At 34.1% G+C, this 19020-nt stretch overlaps 1 protein-coding gene across 1 annotated transcript in view; it reads right to left on the reverse strand.

Annotated features, from left to right (window-relative positions):
- Positions 1–535: 535 nt before the first annotated feature.
- LOC131931421 (uncharacterized) overlaps positions 536–19020 on the reverse strand; it is a 40151-nt gene continuing 21666 nt past the window's right edge. Inside the window, exons 9-19 of the mRNA XM_059288217.1 lie at positions 18440–18516; positions 16561–16674; positions 15653–15798; positions 14046–14181; positions 7677–7767; positions 5539–5612; positions 4984–5115; positions 3961–4080; positions 2614–2744; positions 795–930; positions 536–631 (exon numbers count right to left, since the gene is read on the reverse strand). Of these exons, the coding sequence (XP_059144200.1) occupies positions 536–631; positions 795–930; positions 2614–2744; positions 3961–4080; positions 4984–5115; positions 5539–5612; positions 7677–7767; positions 14046–14181; positions 15653–15798; positions 16561–16674; positions 18440–18516 (1253 nt within the window). The remainder of the gene's footprint in view (positions 632–794; positions 931–2613; positions 2745–3960; positions 4081–4983; positions 5116–5538; positions 5613–7676; positions 7768–14045; positions 14182–15652; positions 15799–16560; positions 16675–18439; positions 18517–19020) is intronic.

A 19020-nucleotide genomic window follows, 5' to 3' on the forward strand; every position in this document is an offset into this window, starting at 1 on the left:
TAATGAAATGGGAGACGTCTTATTATTTAAATACATCCTAAAGTTTACCTGGCATGCACATGAAAATTGTGATGGATACGATGATTGTACTGTGGATCTAAGTTGGCCACAATGATTAACATTAACTGCACTTATAACCGTTGTATACGCTACTAAACCATGTCAAACACATTATTCATTACAAATTAAAATTAAGTTGCAATTTTCACATTTCCAGTTTAAACATTTAATTAAATGTTAAAAATAAGATAGTAAAACACTGTGTAAAGAAAAATAAATTCATTTCCAACTTTTAAATTTATGTTTAATAGAATACTTTGAAAACTGTAACATATTTTTTAAAAATATTTAAGTATGAAAATTATAATACGAATAATATTTGTAAAGAAGAGTTCAAATTGAAATTAGTGTTGTAACGCATTTTAAAAAAATTAAAACAAAACTCAATGAAAGCGCATGATAAAACACATGCGATGCAGAATATGTAACAGTAGAGTCTATGACTTCCAATGTTGATACTCAGGGCATACACACATCAGACAGTTGAGCTGTACTCTGCACGATGCCTCTCTGTAGAGATCACTGCTTCAGTGTAGAGTTTCATTGTCTCGTACACAAGTATATACTGTTGCTGTAGGTAAACAACGAACATATATATCATAGGCTTTTTTGTATGTGTTGCATAAATTAGAAAAAAAAAATCGAAAACATTTGCAAAGTGTAGATTGGCACACATTGAATGTACACAAGTACTTGGACAACGTAAGATAAGGAAAATAATTGGTTAGACTTACAAGTGTAGGAATGGCGTGCGGTCTGATGGATTTGACTTTAGCAACAACAACAGGAACGGTCAAATAGTTCTCTTGGTCCAGTCTGCCCATCAGAGTTGTCACAACATAGGCCAGTCCACTCAGTTCAGCACCGTTTCTTGGAAAAAACAATTAAAAATACAAACATAAGGTTAAAGTTCAAAGGTCTGAGTTAAGTTTGTTTACTTCAGATGGTCATCTATAAATATTACTGCAGTTCTCCAGTTATATCTGCAAATATCTAATTATCTACAGTAGTTAAAAATAGTATGGTTAAGTAAGTTTTGTACTTTACTTAATTTCTATTTGACTCGTAGATGTAAACTTTTACGTTGGTGTTGTTGTAAAAAGAATGGCGATGGATGGAGGGGGGGGGGGGGGAACTACACCATGTATTACGTATCCTAGATACAACACTAAGTAGGCTTAAGTTCTACGATCCATATGGAAAAGGGAGTATATTTCATAACCTTTTTTACACTGGTATATGAATGTGGGGCTAAACTATCCCCATCCGCCTTTACTTTCCCCAACGCCAGTCATGTACCCATCAAGCCTGGATAGAGTCAGAAATGTCTGGAAACACCAGTCATGTACCTATCAAGCCTGGATAGAGTCAGGAATGTCCGGAAACACCAGTCATGTACCCATCAAGCCTGGATAGAGTCAGGAATGTCCGGAAACACCAGTCATGTACCCATCAAGCCTGGATAGAGTCAGGAATGTCCGGAAACACCAGTCATGTACCCATCAAACCTGGATAGAGTCAGGAATGTCCGGAAACACCAGTCATGTACCCATCAAGCCTGGATAGAGTCAGGAATGTCCGGAAACACCAGTCATGTACCCATCAAGCCTGGATAGAGTCAGGAATGTCCGGAAACACCAGTCATGTACCCATCAAACCTGGATAGAGTCAGGAATGTCCGGAAACACCAGTCATGTACCCATCAAGCCTGGATAGAGTCAGGAATGTCCGGAAACACCAGTCATGTACCCATCAAGCCTGGATAGAGTCAGGAATGTCCGGAAACACCAGTCATGTACCCATCAAGCCTGGATAGAGTCAGGAATGTCCGGAAACACCAGTCATGTACCCATCAAGCCTGGATAGAGTCAGGAATGTCCGGAAACACCAGTCATGTACCCATCAAGCCTGGATAGAGTCAGGAATGTCCGGAAACACCAGTCATGTACATATCAAGCCTGGATAGAGTCAGAAATGTCCGGAAACACCAGTCATGTACATATCAAGCCTGGATAGAGTCAGAAATGTCCGGAAACACCAGTCATGTACCCATCAAGCCTGGATAGAGTCAGGAATGTCCGGAAACACCAGTCATGTACCCATCAAGCCTGGATAGAGTCAGGAATGTCCGGAAACACCAGTCATGTACCCATCAAGCCTGGATAGAGTCAGGAATGTCCGGAAACACCAGTCATGTACCCATCAAGCCTGGATAGAGTCAGGAATGTCCGGAAACACCAGTCATGTACCCATCAAGCCTGGATAGAGTCAGGAATGTCCGGACCGATCGCTCTACCACACCACCACGACGTCTCAGTTAAAGATCTATCGGTCTATATACTGCGTTGGTGACTTTAATGGAACTGTGTATGTCGGGGGGTTAAAGGTGACGATGCTATCTGATGTTATAGATTTAGTCTAGCTAGTGGTGGATGGGCGTAAGTTAAAGCTTATATTCAATACCAAAGACAACACACAATTCAAACATGCATGCATGTACAATTACGCATATGGTTGCTATAAATAAATAAAACGCATAACCAACACACTTGCCTGCACGTGTAAACTACTGACTTATCCGGAGTTCTCAACGTGCGCGCGTATTGAACAAACGGCAGGAGATTTTTGGGTTCGATATGACGCTCTGTAAACGTGAGATGAGTCACTTCTTGCGTTTGTTTCCCCTAAGAGAAAGGAACAGAAATGTTTTTTTTTTTTACAAGCTTTTATTTAACTCACTTCCTCGTCAGTCTGTCGTCAGTCGTCAGTCTAGACGGAAACGCAGGAGTGAAAATTCGGACAGTTCTACTTGACCGACACGATTCACAGTTGGCACGTGGGTCAAGACATGAAGACAATGCAATCTGAAACTAAATTTGACTTAATTGGGTGCCAAATTGATTTTTTATGAATTAATTAAAATTTGGACCGAATTAGTAGGCATGTCTAGCCAACCACACCACACGCGTCATCAATAGCTGTGCCATCACGACCTCGTAATGGCTGCGTTCAAAAACCATTGCGCGCCTACTGAACGTGATATTCAGTAGGCGCGCAATGGTTTTTAGTCATGTAACTCTATTGTAGATAAAACATGTAAAGTACTGAAAAAAAATTCATAAAAAACGTTTTAATAACAAGCTTTTATGTTATGATGCACTAAAAAGTAGAAAATAAATTATAGACTACTATTTAAATAACTATAAAGAAAAGCGTGGGTGTCTTCCTTAACATTAGTAAAGGTATCCAATAGATACTAAAGTGACCCACGCTTTTCTTTATAGTTATTTAAATAGTAGTCTATAATTTATTTTCTACTTTTTAGTGCATCATTACATAAAAGCTTGTTATTAAAACGTTTTTTATGAATTTTTTTTTTAAATTAAGTTCGAGCTACAGTGTCCTTTCTTACATTGTAAAAAATATTGGTGAAAAATGAAAAATTCAAAGCAGCATATTAATACTAGTAAACTTAAAAATCCCGAAACACAAACATAAACACTATGTAGACATTTTAATATACACCAACATTTATATTTATTATATATATATATATATATATTATATTATATATTTTTTATATTATTTATATATTTTTGATATTTATATATATATATATATATAAATATATAATATAAATAATAAATATAAATATAAATATATATAATATATATAAATATATATATATATTTATATTTTATATTTATATTTATATTTATATTTATATATATATATATATATATATATATATATATATATATATATATATATATATATATATATATATGTATTTTTGTGTAACATCTTAATTGCATATTTCGCGTTTATATGATGAAAAGCGTACGCTATATAGTTCTCAAACAACGTGTAAGATGTCAGCAGTGTATTGTGCAACATTACCTTAACGGTAAGCTTCATTTCTGTCCATGTTGGTGCTGTTGTTACTGACTCGACATTGACAGCTATGTTCCCACATTGTAACGGCTGGCCTTGTTCTTCGGGTAAGTAGATAGCTAAGGACTGGAGAAAAAAAAAACATGTTTTTTTTGTTAACTTTATTTCAACATTTACACGTTGAAGGTTGGGGTGCTTTAGATTTTGGTATAACAAACTGTATATTAGGCCGCCAAGAAACCACTCGCTGCAGAAGTGACAACATCAGATTTTTCCAGTCCACCTCATCAAGTCAACATTCCGTCTCGGCTTCTTCAGTTACTTGTAAGCCTTTCACCATATTTTATGTTTGGTTGGCTTGAGTCGGGTACCTATATACAGCTCGATATATTTTTAAACATCTGAACCAAGCTCTTACCCCTGGTCACAAGCCGAATTCGACACAGAACGCTTCTATTATTAGCTTCTATTATTAGCTTCTATTATTAGCTTCTATTTTTAGCTTCTATTAATAGCTTCTATTTTTAGCTTCTATTATTAGCTTCTATTATTAGTTTCTAATATTAGCTTCTATTATTTGCTTCTATTATTAACTTCTATTAATAGCTTCTATTATTAACTTTTATTACTAGCTTCTATTATTGGCTTCTATTATTTGCTTCTATTATTAGCTTCTATTATTAGCTTCTATTATTAATGTTTAACCTGGCATAAAACACTACACTACAGCACTCAATTAGGATAGCGGTTAAATGGTAGAGCTGTTAACTGATAACTCGAGCCTCGAGTTCGGATCCCTGGTTTGAGTCCACTCAGCTTTTAATGGGTACCTGTCTCACGTTAAGGAATCTAAAGGCGGTTTGGCATAGTAATAACCACATTATCGCTTCATACTGCAACTGGTCTACTCTCATTCTCTTGTTCCATGGACCGTAGGATTTAAAAAAAATTACGTTTACTGCAGCACACACACACACACACATACACACACACACATACACACACACATACACACACACATACACCTACCTTGTCCTTTTCATAGGATTTAAAAGCAACAATCAAGGAGACGTTATACTGTGTGACCAGTCTCCAGAAATCATTGACCGTAGTGGGCATGGGCAGCTGGGTCAGAAACTGTTTGGTCTGGGTGTACAGGCTCTGGTTTTATATGGGATACAAATCAATAATAGCCGAATAATCAAGTATAAATTATTGTTAGCTCAATAATCAAGAACAAATCATTAATAGCCCAATAATCAAGTACAAGTCAATCTTGTCACAACCATAAACACTTTTCCGATTGCATAATTTATAATGTGTTTCTACAATTGTATATTGCTAAATTTTTATTTTCTTTCTTTAAATAAAAATTAGTTTGTACATTTATAACATCCACTATATTATTTTCAACAAAAGTCCGTATCGTTAAGTGCTCGATATATCGCTGAACATACTGATTATATAGCCTCAAAAATATTGCGAACAGAGAGAGAGAGAGACAAGTGCGCAATGGGCTTTTATATATTAGGATTGTATACAATTAAAAACATTTAAAAACTAAGCGAAAAAACAGAGTCTTACAGGTAATGTGACAGCATTGATATAGCCCTCTTCTCCGGGGGAATCCACTCGTAAAAGAGGTTGATACTTTTTGTCTAAACAATACATAGATTAGTTAATTGATCAGAAATAATTTATAGTATAAGCCGCTTGTGTCATTTCGCTACTTCCGTTCGTCAGTCAACAGTATAGCTACTTTTTCTTCGTTTCTCAAGCTTCATTTCAACTCACGACAATAAGAACATAATTAATGGAATACACGGCCGTTTGTTTGATTAAGCAATTTAATAAAGCGTTAGCGGTTATATTTTATTTTGTGTTTGCATTTTTGTTTGCGTTTGCGTTTGCGTGTTGCGTTTGCATTAGCGTTTGTGTTTGTGGTTAAGTGATGCGTTTGCCATAGCGTTTACATTTTGTTTTGTGTTTATGCTTGTGTTTATATTTGCGTTTCCGTTTGTGTTTGTGTTTGCGTTTGCGTTTGTGTCTGTATGTGTATGTGTATGTGTATGTGTATGTGTATGTGTATGTGTATGTGTATGTGTATGTGTATGTGTATGTGTATGTGTATGTGTATGTGTATGTGTATGTGTATGTGTATGTGTATGTGTATGTGTATGTGTATGTGTATGTGTATGTGTATGTGTATGTGTATGTGTATGTGTATGTGTATGTGTATGTGTATGTGTATGTGTATGTGTATGTGTATGTGTATGTGTATGTGTATGTGTATGTGTATGTGTATGTGTATGTGTATGTGTATGTGTATGTGTATGTGTATGTGTATGTGTATGTGTATGTGTATGTGTATGTGTATGTGTATGTGTATGTGTATGTGTATGTGTATGTGTATGTGTATGTGTATGTGTATATGTATGTGTATGCGTATGGGTATGGGTATGCGTATGCGTATGCGTATGCGTATGCGTATGCGTATGTGTATGTGTATGTGTATGTGTACGTGTACGTGTACGTGTACGTGTACGTGTACGTGTACGTGTTGTGTACGTGTACGTGTACGTGTACGTGTACGTGTACGTGTACGTGTACGTGTACGTGTACGTGTACGTGTACGTGTACGTGTACGTGTACGTGTACGTGTACGTGTACGTGTACGTGTTCGTGTACGTGTACGTGTACGTGTTCGTGTTCGTGTTCGTGTACGTGTACGTGTACGTGTACGTGTACGTGTACGTGTATGTGCACGTGCACGTGCATGTGCATGTGCATGTGCATGTGCATGTGCTTGTGCTTGTGCATTTGCACGCGCGTGAACGTGTGCGTGTGCTGGTGCTTGTGCTTGTGCTTGTGCTTTTGAATTTGCATTTGCATTTGCATTTGCATTTGCATTTGCATTTGCATTTGCATTTGCAATTTCATTTGCATTTGCATTTGCATTTGCATTTGCATTTGCATTTGCATTTGCATTTGCATTTGCATTTGCATTTGCATTTGCATTTGCATTTGCATTTGCATTTGCATTTGCATTTGCATTTGCATTTGCATTTGCATTTGCATTTGCATTTGCATTTGCATTTGCATTTGCATTTGTCTTTGTGTTTGTGTTTGTGTTTGTGTTACGGTTGTGTTTGCATTTTCGCTTGCGTTTGCGCTTGTGTTTGCGTTTGCGTTTACGTCGATTCTATACTTACACTGACCAAGTAGAAAGTAGAATGTCGATTCTATATTTTTTTTATTAGGTAGAATGTCGATTCTATATTTACACTTACTAGGTAGAATGTCGATTCTTTATTTACATTTACCATGTAGAATATCGATTCTAAAATTTACTCTTACCAAGTAGAATGGTGTTTCTATATTTACACTTACTATGTAGAATGTTTAATCAGTCGTTACGCTGAGTGATAGAATGTTGAGCCTATTTTTACACTTAACTATTAGAATGTTGAATCTGTCTTTACACTTAGTAGTAAAATATAAAATCTATTTTCACACTTACTATAGTTAATGTCGTTGCACACTTACCTGGTGCAATGTCGAATGTTGTGTTACACCTCTTACATACTTAGATTCTAGATTGGTGAATCCATCTTACTCATGTTCCACACTTACCTGATAGAATTTCTGAATCTATCTTTACTGTTGGTATACACTTACCTGGTATAGTGAGGAATCTATTTTTACTATGGGTATTCACTTACCTGGTATAATGAAGAATCTATTTTTACTTTTTGGATCTTGGGTAACGTCCCCTACACCACCAGTAAGTTGTGTCTCAAAACTAAACAGATTCTGAAATAATGGGTATTGAACACCAATTTAATAGTGATTTACTTGAATAAAAATCATGTTGTAAAAGCACATGTTTCACAGTAGGTAATGTGTAACTAATTCTTATTAAGGTTAGGTTGGCTGACCCAAGCACCTATTCCGAGGCTAATGAGGCTGCAACCAATGTAGATGAGGAAATGGAGTCTATTAAGTGATATGACTACAAACTATGCTTTTTTAATTTATGTTTCGGCAACCTAATCTGGTACAAAAGATAATGCATGGTATTCCTTTGAGATATTCCGGCACACTATACTGGTTGTATCTGATAGTCGAAAACATAATTTATTAAACATATTATATAGTTGTAAGGAACCATACCCCCGCATAATAAGAGCTGCCGAGTGTTGGCAATCGAAAAAAAAAATTATTCATTGAGCATTGATGTTTTCATCAAAATATTTTTATTTACAATCACAATACGAAGAAGCAAAGCCACTGAATACAAACTTACATTGAATTCATTTTCAAAATTATTTTTCCCGTCGACGAGGTTCCTCATGAGATGTAGTTTGAGACATATGGCGCTGATGTGTGTATAGCTGCCTGTACAGGCGACGCCAGCCTGCGCGGCGTGGTGCAGGAACATGTACTGCTCCTGGAAAACAAATGCAAGTAGCTAGTCTCTCTCTCTCTCTCTCTCTCTCTCTTTCTCTCTGAGGCCTGGTCAAGAAGCATGTTCTTCTCCTGGAAGACACATGTTTCGTTAAGTAACAAGTCTCTCTCTCTCCCTCCCTCTGTCCCTCTCTCTCTCTCTCTCACTCTATCTCTATCTTCCTCCCTCTCCTTTTCTCTCTCTCTCTCCTTCTCTCTCTCTCTCTTCCTCTCTCTCCTAGTTTGCCCCACTTAGTTTTGGTGTCACATATCTTCTAGTGTGTACTTATATTACCAACACTTCCTCTATGCAGCGAATACAACAATATCGATGACAGTGATGACACAGTACAAAACGTCTGTTAGAAATTATCCAGTGATCTAAACAATTGTCCTAGTATTATTCTTAATAACAATTCAATTTTTACTGGGAGTTTTTTTTTATATTTTACTAAACAGTTGTACACTTCCTCCAAACTAAACAAGAGTTGTGAAACAATGACAAATTGTTTGGTGATAATTAGAATGCTTGTTTTTTTAACGTTGTATAAATAAACCTAATGCATTTGTAATGTTTGATTCCAATTGAAAAAAATTAACTGTAGAGCGTTTCAGAAAGGAGTTGTGTTATTAACTAGATCCGTTGTATGTTTTTCTTTTTTATTTAAATCCGTTAATCCGGCTACTCATATCTCACTTTTTCTCGTATATACACATGTTTTTTTTAGCTCACTCGATGACTCTATTCTAAAACATCTCATGTGTGAGTTATTTTGAAACCAAAATATCAATTCCTTTTTTCTTTTTATCAATTACAATATTAGTGTAGTTTAATATTGATTTAGAATTAGTTAGAATCTAATATCAAGTTAAAAATTTGCTATACAATAATCTAAATCTGATGCTTTATTTAGCGAATAAATTTGCTACGTTTTTGTTTTAAACATTTTATGCAAGAAATAATTTTACATCTTTTGATGAAGGAAAAAATCTTGACAATTTGTTAAAATATTTCATTTAATGTTCGTTATTTTATTTTATTTTTTTATACTAAAGAGCTAGTGAGAAAACATTGCAAGTGCAATAAACCGGGAGTGATCTCCCCTAAACTTTCTCGAATATTTTTATATAAAATAACAGGGGATGGGAACTCGGGCTATAGACATGATTTTTAATCTATTTTAAATACTTAAAGTTTAAAAAAATAGAAAAAAACCTCGTAGACAAAAGAATTTCACGCCAAATAAAAAAGTACATAATAGTGCGCAATATTATTAGTATTTTAAAAATTTACATTAGTTTTTTTAGAAATCGGAAGTAGCGTAAATTACTACTTCCTGTCAACGGAAATGACTCAAAATTTAACAGAAGGTAGAAAATTAAATTTTTAACTTACATGTGAAATTTCGTTTATCTATCTCAAATAGTACGTAAGTTATATGCTTTTGACAATTTCAAAGTAGCAAAAGTACCACTTCCGGTTATCGGAAATCGCTCAAAAGTTGATACGGATCTACGATTTTCATAGAATACTTATATATGAAATTTCATCAACCTAGCTGTTGCGGTACTCAAGTTATCGTGTTTACACATACACACAGACAGACACACAGACACACAGACATACGGACAAGATTGCAAAATTATGTTTTTCCGTATCAGTGAGATGTAAAACGTCAAGATTTGTAAAAATCTCGATTTTTATTTTGCACGATTACAAGACTTTCTCTATAGCCTACTTCTAATATACGAGAAAGTAAAAATGTCATTTCTTGTAACATGTTAATAAATAAACCGGGAGTGATCTCCCCTAAACTTTCTCGAATCTAATATAGAAAGCTGAATCCAGTATATTTGTTTGTAAAAATAAGTTTGTCGTTGACATACTTTTATGGATTTAAGTGTTAGACTATTATCGATCTCATGGTCTAAATTTAACAGTTAAAAAATTACTATTGAAAGTGTTGGGAAATAATTTTAATTTTTCAAACTGATAGTAATAATTGTCGGCATGTTCATTAAACACAATTTTAAAAAAAATAACAAAAATTCTAATTATGTCTGAAAATTATTTATATTTAGTCCTTTAGCACTTACTTCCCTTTGATAAATTAGGAAAACACAATTACTTCCCTTTATAAAACATTCCATTAGTGGAAAAGAATTTACTTTTTATTACTTTGTTTTGGTGTTGGGAAAAAAAAATAATTACATAATTAGCGGGGATAGATCAAGTGCAAATGTTGTAGGTATTTTACGAATAAGCTTGTAGTATTATAATTGTTCATTTGCTTTGGTTTGGCACCTACGTTCGTTTAAGTGAGTGCAAAAGACTATGAATAAGTTGGGGTACTATAGTCGATTATTAAGCTGAAACAGGCGATTCTGCCCCGGCTAGATTGTGAGCACTTTGCGTTTATGTTCGCGTTAGTGTTTTCTTTGTGTTTAGGTTGGTTTTGCGTTAGTGGTTGCGTTTTGATTTGGTTCGTTTTTGTTCTTTCCTTTTTCATTTTCGTTTGTGTTTTTTTTCTTTGGGTTTGTGTTTGTATTTGTGTTTGTGGTTGGTTTTGCGTTTGGATTTGGTTTGTTTTCGTTTGCTTTTTCGTTTGTGTTTTTTTCTTTGTGTTCGTATTGGTGTTTGTGGCTGTGGTTGGATTTGTTGTTAGGTTTTTGTTTTCGTTTGCTTTTTTGTTTGTTTTTTCTTTGTGTTTGTATTGGTGTTTGTGATTGTGGTTGGGTTTGTTGTTAGGTTTTTGTTTTTGTTTGTATGTGTAATTGTGTTAGCGTTATGTTTGCGTTTTGTTGTTTTGGTTGGTTGTGGTTTGGGTGGGCAATGCCGTGTTTATGATGATAACTAAACACACAGGTAATGGTCTTTAACAGAAAGGTTTTTCACAGAAGCCAGAGCAGGGCCTGGCCGGGACGGCTAGTATTCTTATATAACTTGGAATATAGACATGATTTTTAATTACTTAAACTTTTAAAAATAGAAAAGAATCTCATAGAAAAAAAAATTGCGCACCAAGCGAACGCCAAACAAAATGTGCATAATAGTGCGCAATATTATTAGTACTTTATAAATTTACATGCATTTTTTGAGAAATCGGAAATTGCGTAAATTAGTACTTCCGGTCAACGGAAATTACTCAATATTTGACAGAAGGTAGAGAATTAGATCTTTTACTTACACGTTAAATTTCATTTATCTATCTGAAATAGTACTCAAGTTATAGGCTTTGAAAAATTCAAAGTAGAAAAAGTACCACTTCAGGTTATCAGAAATCGCTCAAAAGTTGATACGAATCTACGATTTTGATAAAATACTTATATATAAAATTTCATTAACCTAGCAGTAACGGTACTCAAGTTATCGTGTTTACACACAGACAGACAGACAGACAGACAGACAGACAGACACACAGACATACGGACAAGATTGCAAAATTATGTTTTTCCATATCAGTGATGTGTAAAACGTCGAGATTTGTAAAAATCTCGATTTTTTTTTTGCACGATTACAAGACTTTCTCTATACTTCGTATTTACGAGAAAGTAAAAAAGAATGGTTTCTTTTAATTATGATTAGAAACATTTCTGGTGTATAATCTATATACTACTAAAAGTCAAGTTTGTTTACATGTTTCAATATTTATTTTTTTGTTTGTTTTTTTGTTTGGCTGATTGACTATTGCACATGGTTGCACTCATCGTGGAGAGCTGTAAAATAGTATGTAGGTTGAGAATTATTTTTGTTTTAAGTCAGACTGTTAATCACACCTTTATTTAAAGACGTTAATTAATTTATTGATTTATTCATAGGTAGAGTAACCCTATTTTTTTAAAAAGATCAGAAAGACCACTACACTCGGCGGGACCGTGACGTCACAGTTTTTTGTTTACTCTTTAGTACAATAAAATGGCGGCGTCTATCGAAGAAAATTATGTTCCCATTCAAAAGTTTAACGCGTTCTAAATCTAATTTTCTGTCGGTCATAACTTTAACAATACGTCCGTTTGCTGTATTTATTACGTTCCAACACTTATATCAATTTTCAACTGTCTTTTTCATTTAGTTTTACGATAAATTTCTCTAGATCTACAATCTGTCCAAGAAAGTTATTTATAGATCTAGATCTAGAATTTAGAATCTAGGTCAAATCAAACATTTATTAGTTATAAATACAATCCAAAAAAAACGAGACTTAAGCAAACCAGTCGTAGATCTAGAATAAAGATAATTCTATCTAGATTTAGATAATAATGAGTTTCTATATACTAAACTATTTTAGACCTTTATTATTTTGTATAAATCTTTGTTTCGACTATGCAAATTTTGAAATGCTGATTCCAGGGCCTATTTGCGTAGCTTAAGATTCATACGCGGCTTCGATACCGGTAATTTTGCTAAATTATAAACGTAAATTCTAAATATAGCTCAGTCGTAGATCTAAAATATAGATAATTTTCTATCTAGACTTAGAAAATAATGATTTTCTGTATACTAAACTATTTTAGACCTTTATTATTTTATATAAATCTTTGTTTGGAATATGGTAATTTTGAAATGCTCGCTCCGGGCCTATTCGCGTAGCTAATGATTAGATCTAGATCTAGATTCTAGATCTAGCAAGAAAAACTAAACTTAAGACTTAAGCAAACGAGACCTTCTTTATTTTATATAAATCTTTGTTTGGCTAATTTAAGATAAAATTTAATTTGAAAGTTACTACTACTAGACTTAGATCTAGATCTATGAGCGTAAATAAGTTGCAAAAGGAGACTTAAAATATAGTATAAAAATTCACTTGTGACGGCACGAGTAAATAGCTAAGTTGGTAGTGTAGTCGACACTCATGCGGATGGCACAGGTTCTAGACCAATATGTCAATGATATTTTTTTTTTCATTTTTTTTTTTAATGTAAATGATAAAGTTGCCTATCTGAACTTGGCAGGATACAGGGCAGGTGAAGTGGAGTTCCATCTGTTTCTTTGTCCTAAGCATATGAAAAGATAGTGTGGTCAGAGACATGCTCGGCTGGAATCGTTTTTTAAACGATAAAAACATGTTGTCTGAGACTTGGCGGGACACTGGGCAGGTGAAGTAGAGTTGAGTAGGTCACCTGTGACGTCAGTATAGGAAAGGATAGTCCGAAATCGGTGTTTTCGTTGTTTTTAAAAGATAAAAAACATATTTTTGAATGTGGGGTCTGTTTTTTGAGACGATAAGTGACACTGCAGTAGCGTAGCGAGGAGGGGGGGGGGGGGTGGGGGGGACATATGTCCCCGGGCGCCGACCTTAGGGGGCGCCAAAATGGGTTGGAAAAATAAATTGAAAGGTTGAGGGGGTGCAAATCGAAAGTTTGGGTGGGGGGGGGGGTTCAAATCAAAATCTTGAGGGGGGGGGTGCACATCAAAAGTTTAGGGGGGGGGGGGTTGCAAATCGAAATCTTGCGGGGTGGGGGGTTCAAATTGAAAAGTTTGTCCCCGGGTGCCGGGAAGGGTCGCCATGCCTCTGAGTGACAGACGTGATGTTTTTTGATGGATTACCCACGAAACCCGCAGTTATCCAACGGATGACGGGTAGTCTAGTCTAAAGTTAAAACTAGAATATTTTTAAAACAGAGTTGTAGAGCGTCGAACTTACAAAGGTTTGAACCGTGTTGGGCATGTCGTGTCTGAGTCTGGAGACCGTGTCGACAAAGTCCACGGCTTGGTTCAGCTTGGCTTGACGGATCAAATCGTGTAGTGCTATAAACAAGGAGCTTCTCGTTGTATCCGTCCTGTTAGGTACACACGGGAAATAATGTGTCAAATGTGGTGCCTATATACAATGGCAGAAGTAGTTGATAAAGTACAGACTCGCTTCTGTTATCTCTGTATTAAATGCTATATTTGTCTAAAATAGTTTATAGAATGTATGTGTACTATAAATACTAAATCGAGAAAATGTATATCAAATATAACCACCATATTAACTACTTTACTAACAAAATAAACTGGGAGTGATATCCCCTAAACTTTCTGAAATATTCTTATCTATATATATATAATTCTTTTCAGGGAGCCGTTAGAAAACAAGCTCTCTTCCTCTCTATCGCTACCACCCCCACCCCCTCACATGGTCTGGTGAGCTGTGGTTCACGCTGTTTACATTTTACAATCATAGAGACGGGTTTGGTGACGGCTATTAGGGGCAGATAATTTAGGTTGAAACGATTTTAAACTTAGAGGAGGTAACTAAGAGGAGGCTGCTTTCACGTGGGGGGGGGGGGGGAATGGAGGTTTAGTGTTTTTAAGCAAATATTTTCAGTGGCAGCATTGGTACTGTCGAATTCACAAATTATAAATTACTGAAAAGTAGAAAAAAAAACAACTAAATAGCGGCGTATGATACGCAGCGGGTCGGCTCGTACAAAATAACAGGGGACGGGAACTCGGGCTATAGTCATTATTTTTAATCCATTTTAAATACTTAACGTTTTAAAAATAGAATAAAATCTCGTAGACAAATTAATTGCACACAAAGTAAACGCCAAATTAAAAAAGCGCATAATAGTGCGCAATATTATTAGTACTTTTAAAATTTACATTAGTTTTTTGAGAAATCTGAAGTAGCGTTAATTACTACTTCCTGTCAACGGAAATTACTCAAAATTTTACAGAAGGTAGAGAATTAGATCTTTTACTTACATGTGAAATTTCATTTATCAATCTGAAATAGTACTCAAGTTATAGGGTTTTGAAAAATTCAAAGTAGGAAAAGTACCACTTCCGGTTATCGGAAATCGCTCAAAAGTTGATACGGATCTACGATTTTGATAAAATACTTACATTTGAAATTTCATCAACCTAGCTGTAACGGTACTCAAGTGATCGTGTTTACATACGGACACACAGACAGACAGACACACAGACACACAGACATACGGACAAGATTGCAAAATTATGTTTTTCCGTATCATTGAGGTGTAAACCGTCGAGATTTGAAAAAATCTCGATTTTTTTTTTGCACGACTATAAGACTTTCTCTATACTTCGTAAATAAGAGAAAGTAAAAATGTATTATTTAAATGATATATATATATATATATATATATATATATATATATATATATATATATATATATATATATATATATATATATATATATATATATATATATATATATATATATATATATATATTTATATATATAGTCACAGTTAATACATGTTGTAAAATATGTCGTTTTTATGTCTTTCAAAGCTTACCCAGAATGCACCAGTGTGATAGTTTCCAGTGTGTTTATGAAGACCTTGTGTTCAAAGTCAACCAAACTCCACATACACGGGTCAGACCCGTCTTCCGGCCAGGCCGTGTACTGGAAGTGGGTCACACGACGTGGTGGGTTGTCGTCCTTATTATTGGGGAAGAAAGAAACAAGCATTATATTTATAGATGGCAGAAAATTCGATTAAACCTAACACATCCTATGCTAATGTGAGTTTTTGTAATATCCTTTCCTTAATTTCGATATGGTGTTTAATTATAATTGCTTTGTTTTTGTATGACTTTGTTGTAGTACTTATAATTATGTTGCTGTTATTAGTTTACCCTATACTCCACAGGGAGTGATGAGGATTAAGTAAGTAAGTAAGTATTAGTTTACGTTTATCTCGTGTATGCTTGTTATCACCATGTAAATTTATATGAGACAACGTGGTCGGTCGTCTCAAGTTCGGATCCCGGGTTCGAATCTGTGTCACGCCCCATAGCCCACTAAGCTTTGATAGGTTCGTCACTTACATCAGGTAGAGCAAATTCAGCTGCTCATGTCACTGACCACGCTATCTTCATATACGCCTACCTTGGTCATGGAAATGGGTAAGCTCTACTTTATCCGAACTAGTGACTGTCAGATACATAACAGCATGCAATTTTACATTTAATACAATTTTAAAGTTTAAACAAAAATAAATATCGTTATTTTTTTCTTCAAAGGCTTAGCAAAATATCTATCTATATCTTACTTTGTCAATGCGCACAGACGTAATATTTGTTATTTCTACTATTTTAGTTCTACTTTAGAGCGGGACTACACTCTCGACCTTTGAAATAATAGTTTAAATTTTATACCGTTTTAAAAAAGAATAAACTTTTGAAATAAAATACAATTTACTTTTGTGATTTCCAAAGTCCGAATAGTATAATCTAGAAAAACTTCTGTTTTCACCGTCTTCACTCTATAGTAATCAATGTTTTGATCTTTCATTGACCAGTAGCTGTATTCATTCTAAAAAAAATGATTTTTTGATAAAGTATTTTCACCTTAGAAATATTCAAGTTATCGAACAAAAAATATAAACAAAACCGCTGTCATTTTCCATACCAATCTTACATGTTTCAAAACACATTTTACATTGGGAAAAATCAGAATTATTATCTATTTAATTGGATAATGGAGCAGTACTCTGATGTTTGTGTGTTTTTGCAACTTACATCGATTTTCTCTGTGCTAATCATGACGACTTTTACAACTTGTTTGTCCCATAGCAGATTGAGAAAGCCGACCACAGTCGCAGCTACCGGACCTACGAGAAGATGTGAAAAAAATGAATGAATGTTATTTACCTAAGCAAATATTCGTAATAACAAATTTTGCTACTGACTATAGTAATATTTAAAGTAATTTTTAACTATGTAATGTCTAATTAGATTGGCAATTAGATACTGTTACGTTGTTATTGTAATAAATTTTACTTACTCAAGCATAAATTGAAAACAAGTTAAATAGTTTTTATTTCACGAAGACCTTCAAAAGCAAGTTAAATTACTTTCATTGCCTTAGGCTCAACTTCTTTCAATGATAAAAATGTGTATACGTATACAAAGTTAGTAATCCAAGCTAGACTCAACATTAACACATTTTACTAGAGAATATATGAAAACGTTAACAAATTACCTTGTGATACTATTATTTCTTCTTTAGCCAACTTAAAGAAATAGAATAATTCAACATGGTTAGTCAAAACAAGAAATATTCAGTTTTTTTTTTATATTCATGTTTCAACCCAAAATCTAGTTTATTAATATGTGCAAAGTAACAAATTGAGTATTATTGATGTATAAACGTATTATAATATGAATGTGCAAAATATGTATTAGCCGAAGTGAATAAGATAAAAACAGTATTTTTCATGTATAGGAAGAGAGAGTTAAGTTATAGATTTTACATTGTGTTGCCGGTATGAATTAGCGTCTTGTTGTAACAATTATTGAAAACCAAGTTATAAACATCTTGAGATATTTAAAGAACATGCACAATAAAATTTACTTTACAAATTTTAGCTGCGCCATTTTTAAATAAAGAAAAAAAGTCATTACATACAAAAATATGGATAATCGTACTGATTTTAAAATTATATGACAGCAAGTAAAAATACTAAAAAATAAATCACTTTCATTGTGTGTAGTCAAAACATGTTTTGCTGAAAAATTATCTAAACAAGTACATTTTCGATTAATCTCTTTTTAGTACTTTAAAAGCCTTATTTCACAAAAGTATTTACCTCATTTTTTTTTTACTTTTTAACAATTAAAAATTAAATTGCAAAGATAAATGTAACTTGAAACTGTTTAAATGAATACCTTTATTTATTTTTATATATCATGTATTTATTAGAGGTTTTAGTTTAAGATCAGATAATTAGCGAGCGCTCTTAACTCTAGACGACACACCTGTCTCATTAACGTCGGTCACTAAGTCTCAGGTGTGTAAACTCACGATTACATCACACCAGTCTCCCCCCCCCCCCCCACCCCTCTCCCAAGTGGTTACAGCTAACTTCGCTACCGACTCTAGAAAAATTTAAAATATATTTAAAATAATTAATGATGTAATATCTAATTAGATTTGAAATTATATACTCTTGCATTGTCATTGGAAATAAAAATTTCTGGAAAGATTGAGTTACTCGATTCAACAAGAACCCCACCAGAGACGGAAGATTTAACTAAAGTAAAAACAAAACAATACATATTAAACATCCGCGCCTCACCGCCAGAAATGAGAGGCTGAGCAAATTGACAGGCTTTTTCTCGGGCCACGGTGTGACGTGGATGCATGCATGGTCATCTGGGGATGTAGACCAATGGTCATTTATGGTGTAAAAGGTGTTCAAATAGATATGAACAAATGTATGTATAATGGGGATGTTAGTTCTTGATTGTTAATGTTTTAAACGTATTTTAAAATAATAATTTGAAATTAAGAAAAATAAAAAAATTAAATTAATAGGACAGTGAACATTGGTCTGATGGCAAACATTCCGTCACGTTATTCTAGAACTATTTGTCACTTTTGTCAAACCCTTCTATACTTATGTTACGCACTATAATACTTATATATTCCCTGATTTACTCGTTACGCGTATACAATATTTTGTTATAATTATCTATTATTTTAAGAAAAAAATTAATTCAGACACTAATTCAGTAAATCAAGGGTTAATATCCCACTTAGACTTAAGTTACGGTCTCCAACATTCACATGATAACTTCATACTTTACCCACTAACACACATAAACTTATTTTCTCACACACATTTCATTCATAATACAGTGACGATGTAATAAGAAA

This window comes from Physella acuta, unplaced genomic scaffold, assembly GCF_028476545.2.
Source record: "Physella acuta isolate Inbredline_101_S28 unplaced genomic scaffold, ASM2847654v3 ptg001963l, whole genome shotgun sequence".
Taxonomy (NCBI): domain Eukaryota; kingdom Metazoa; phylum Mollusca; class Gastropoda; family Physidae; genus Physella; species Physella acuta.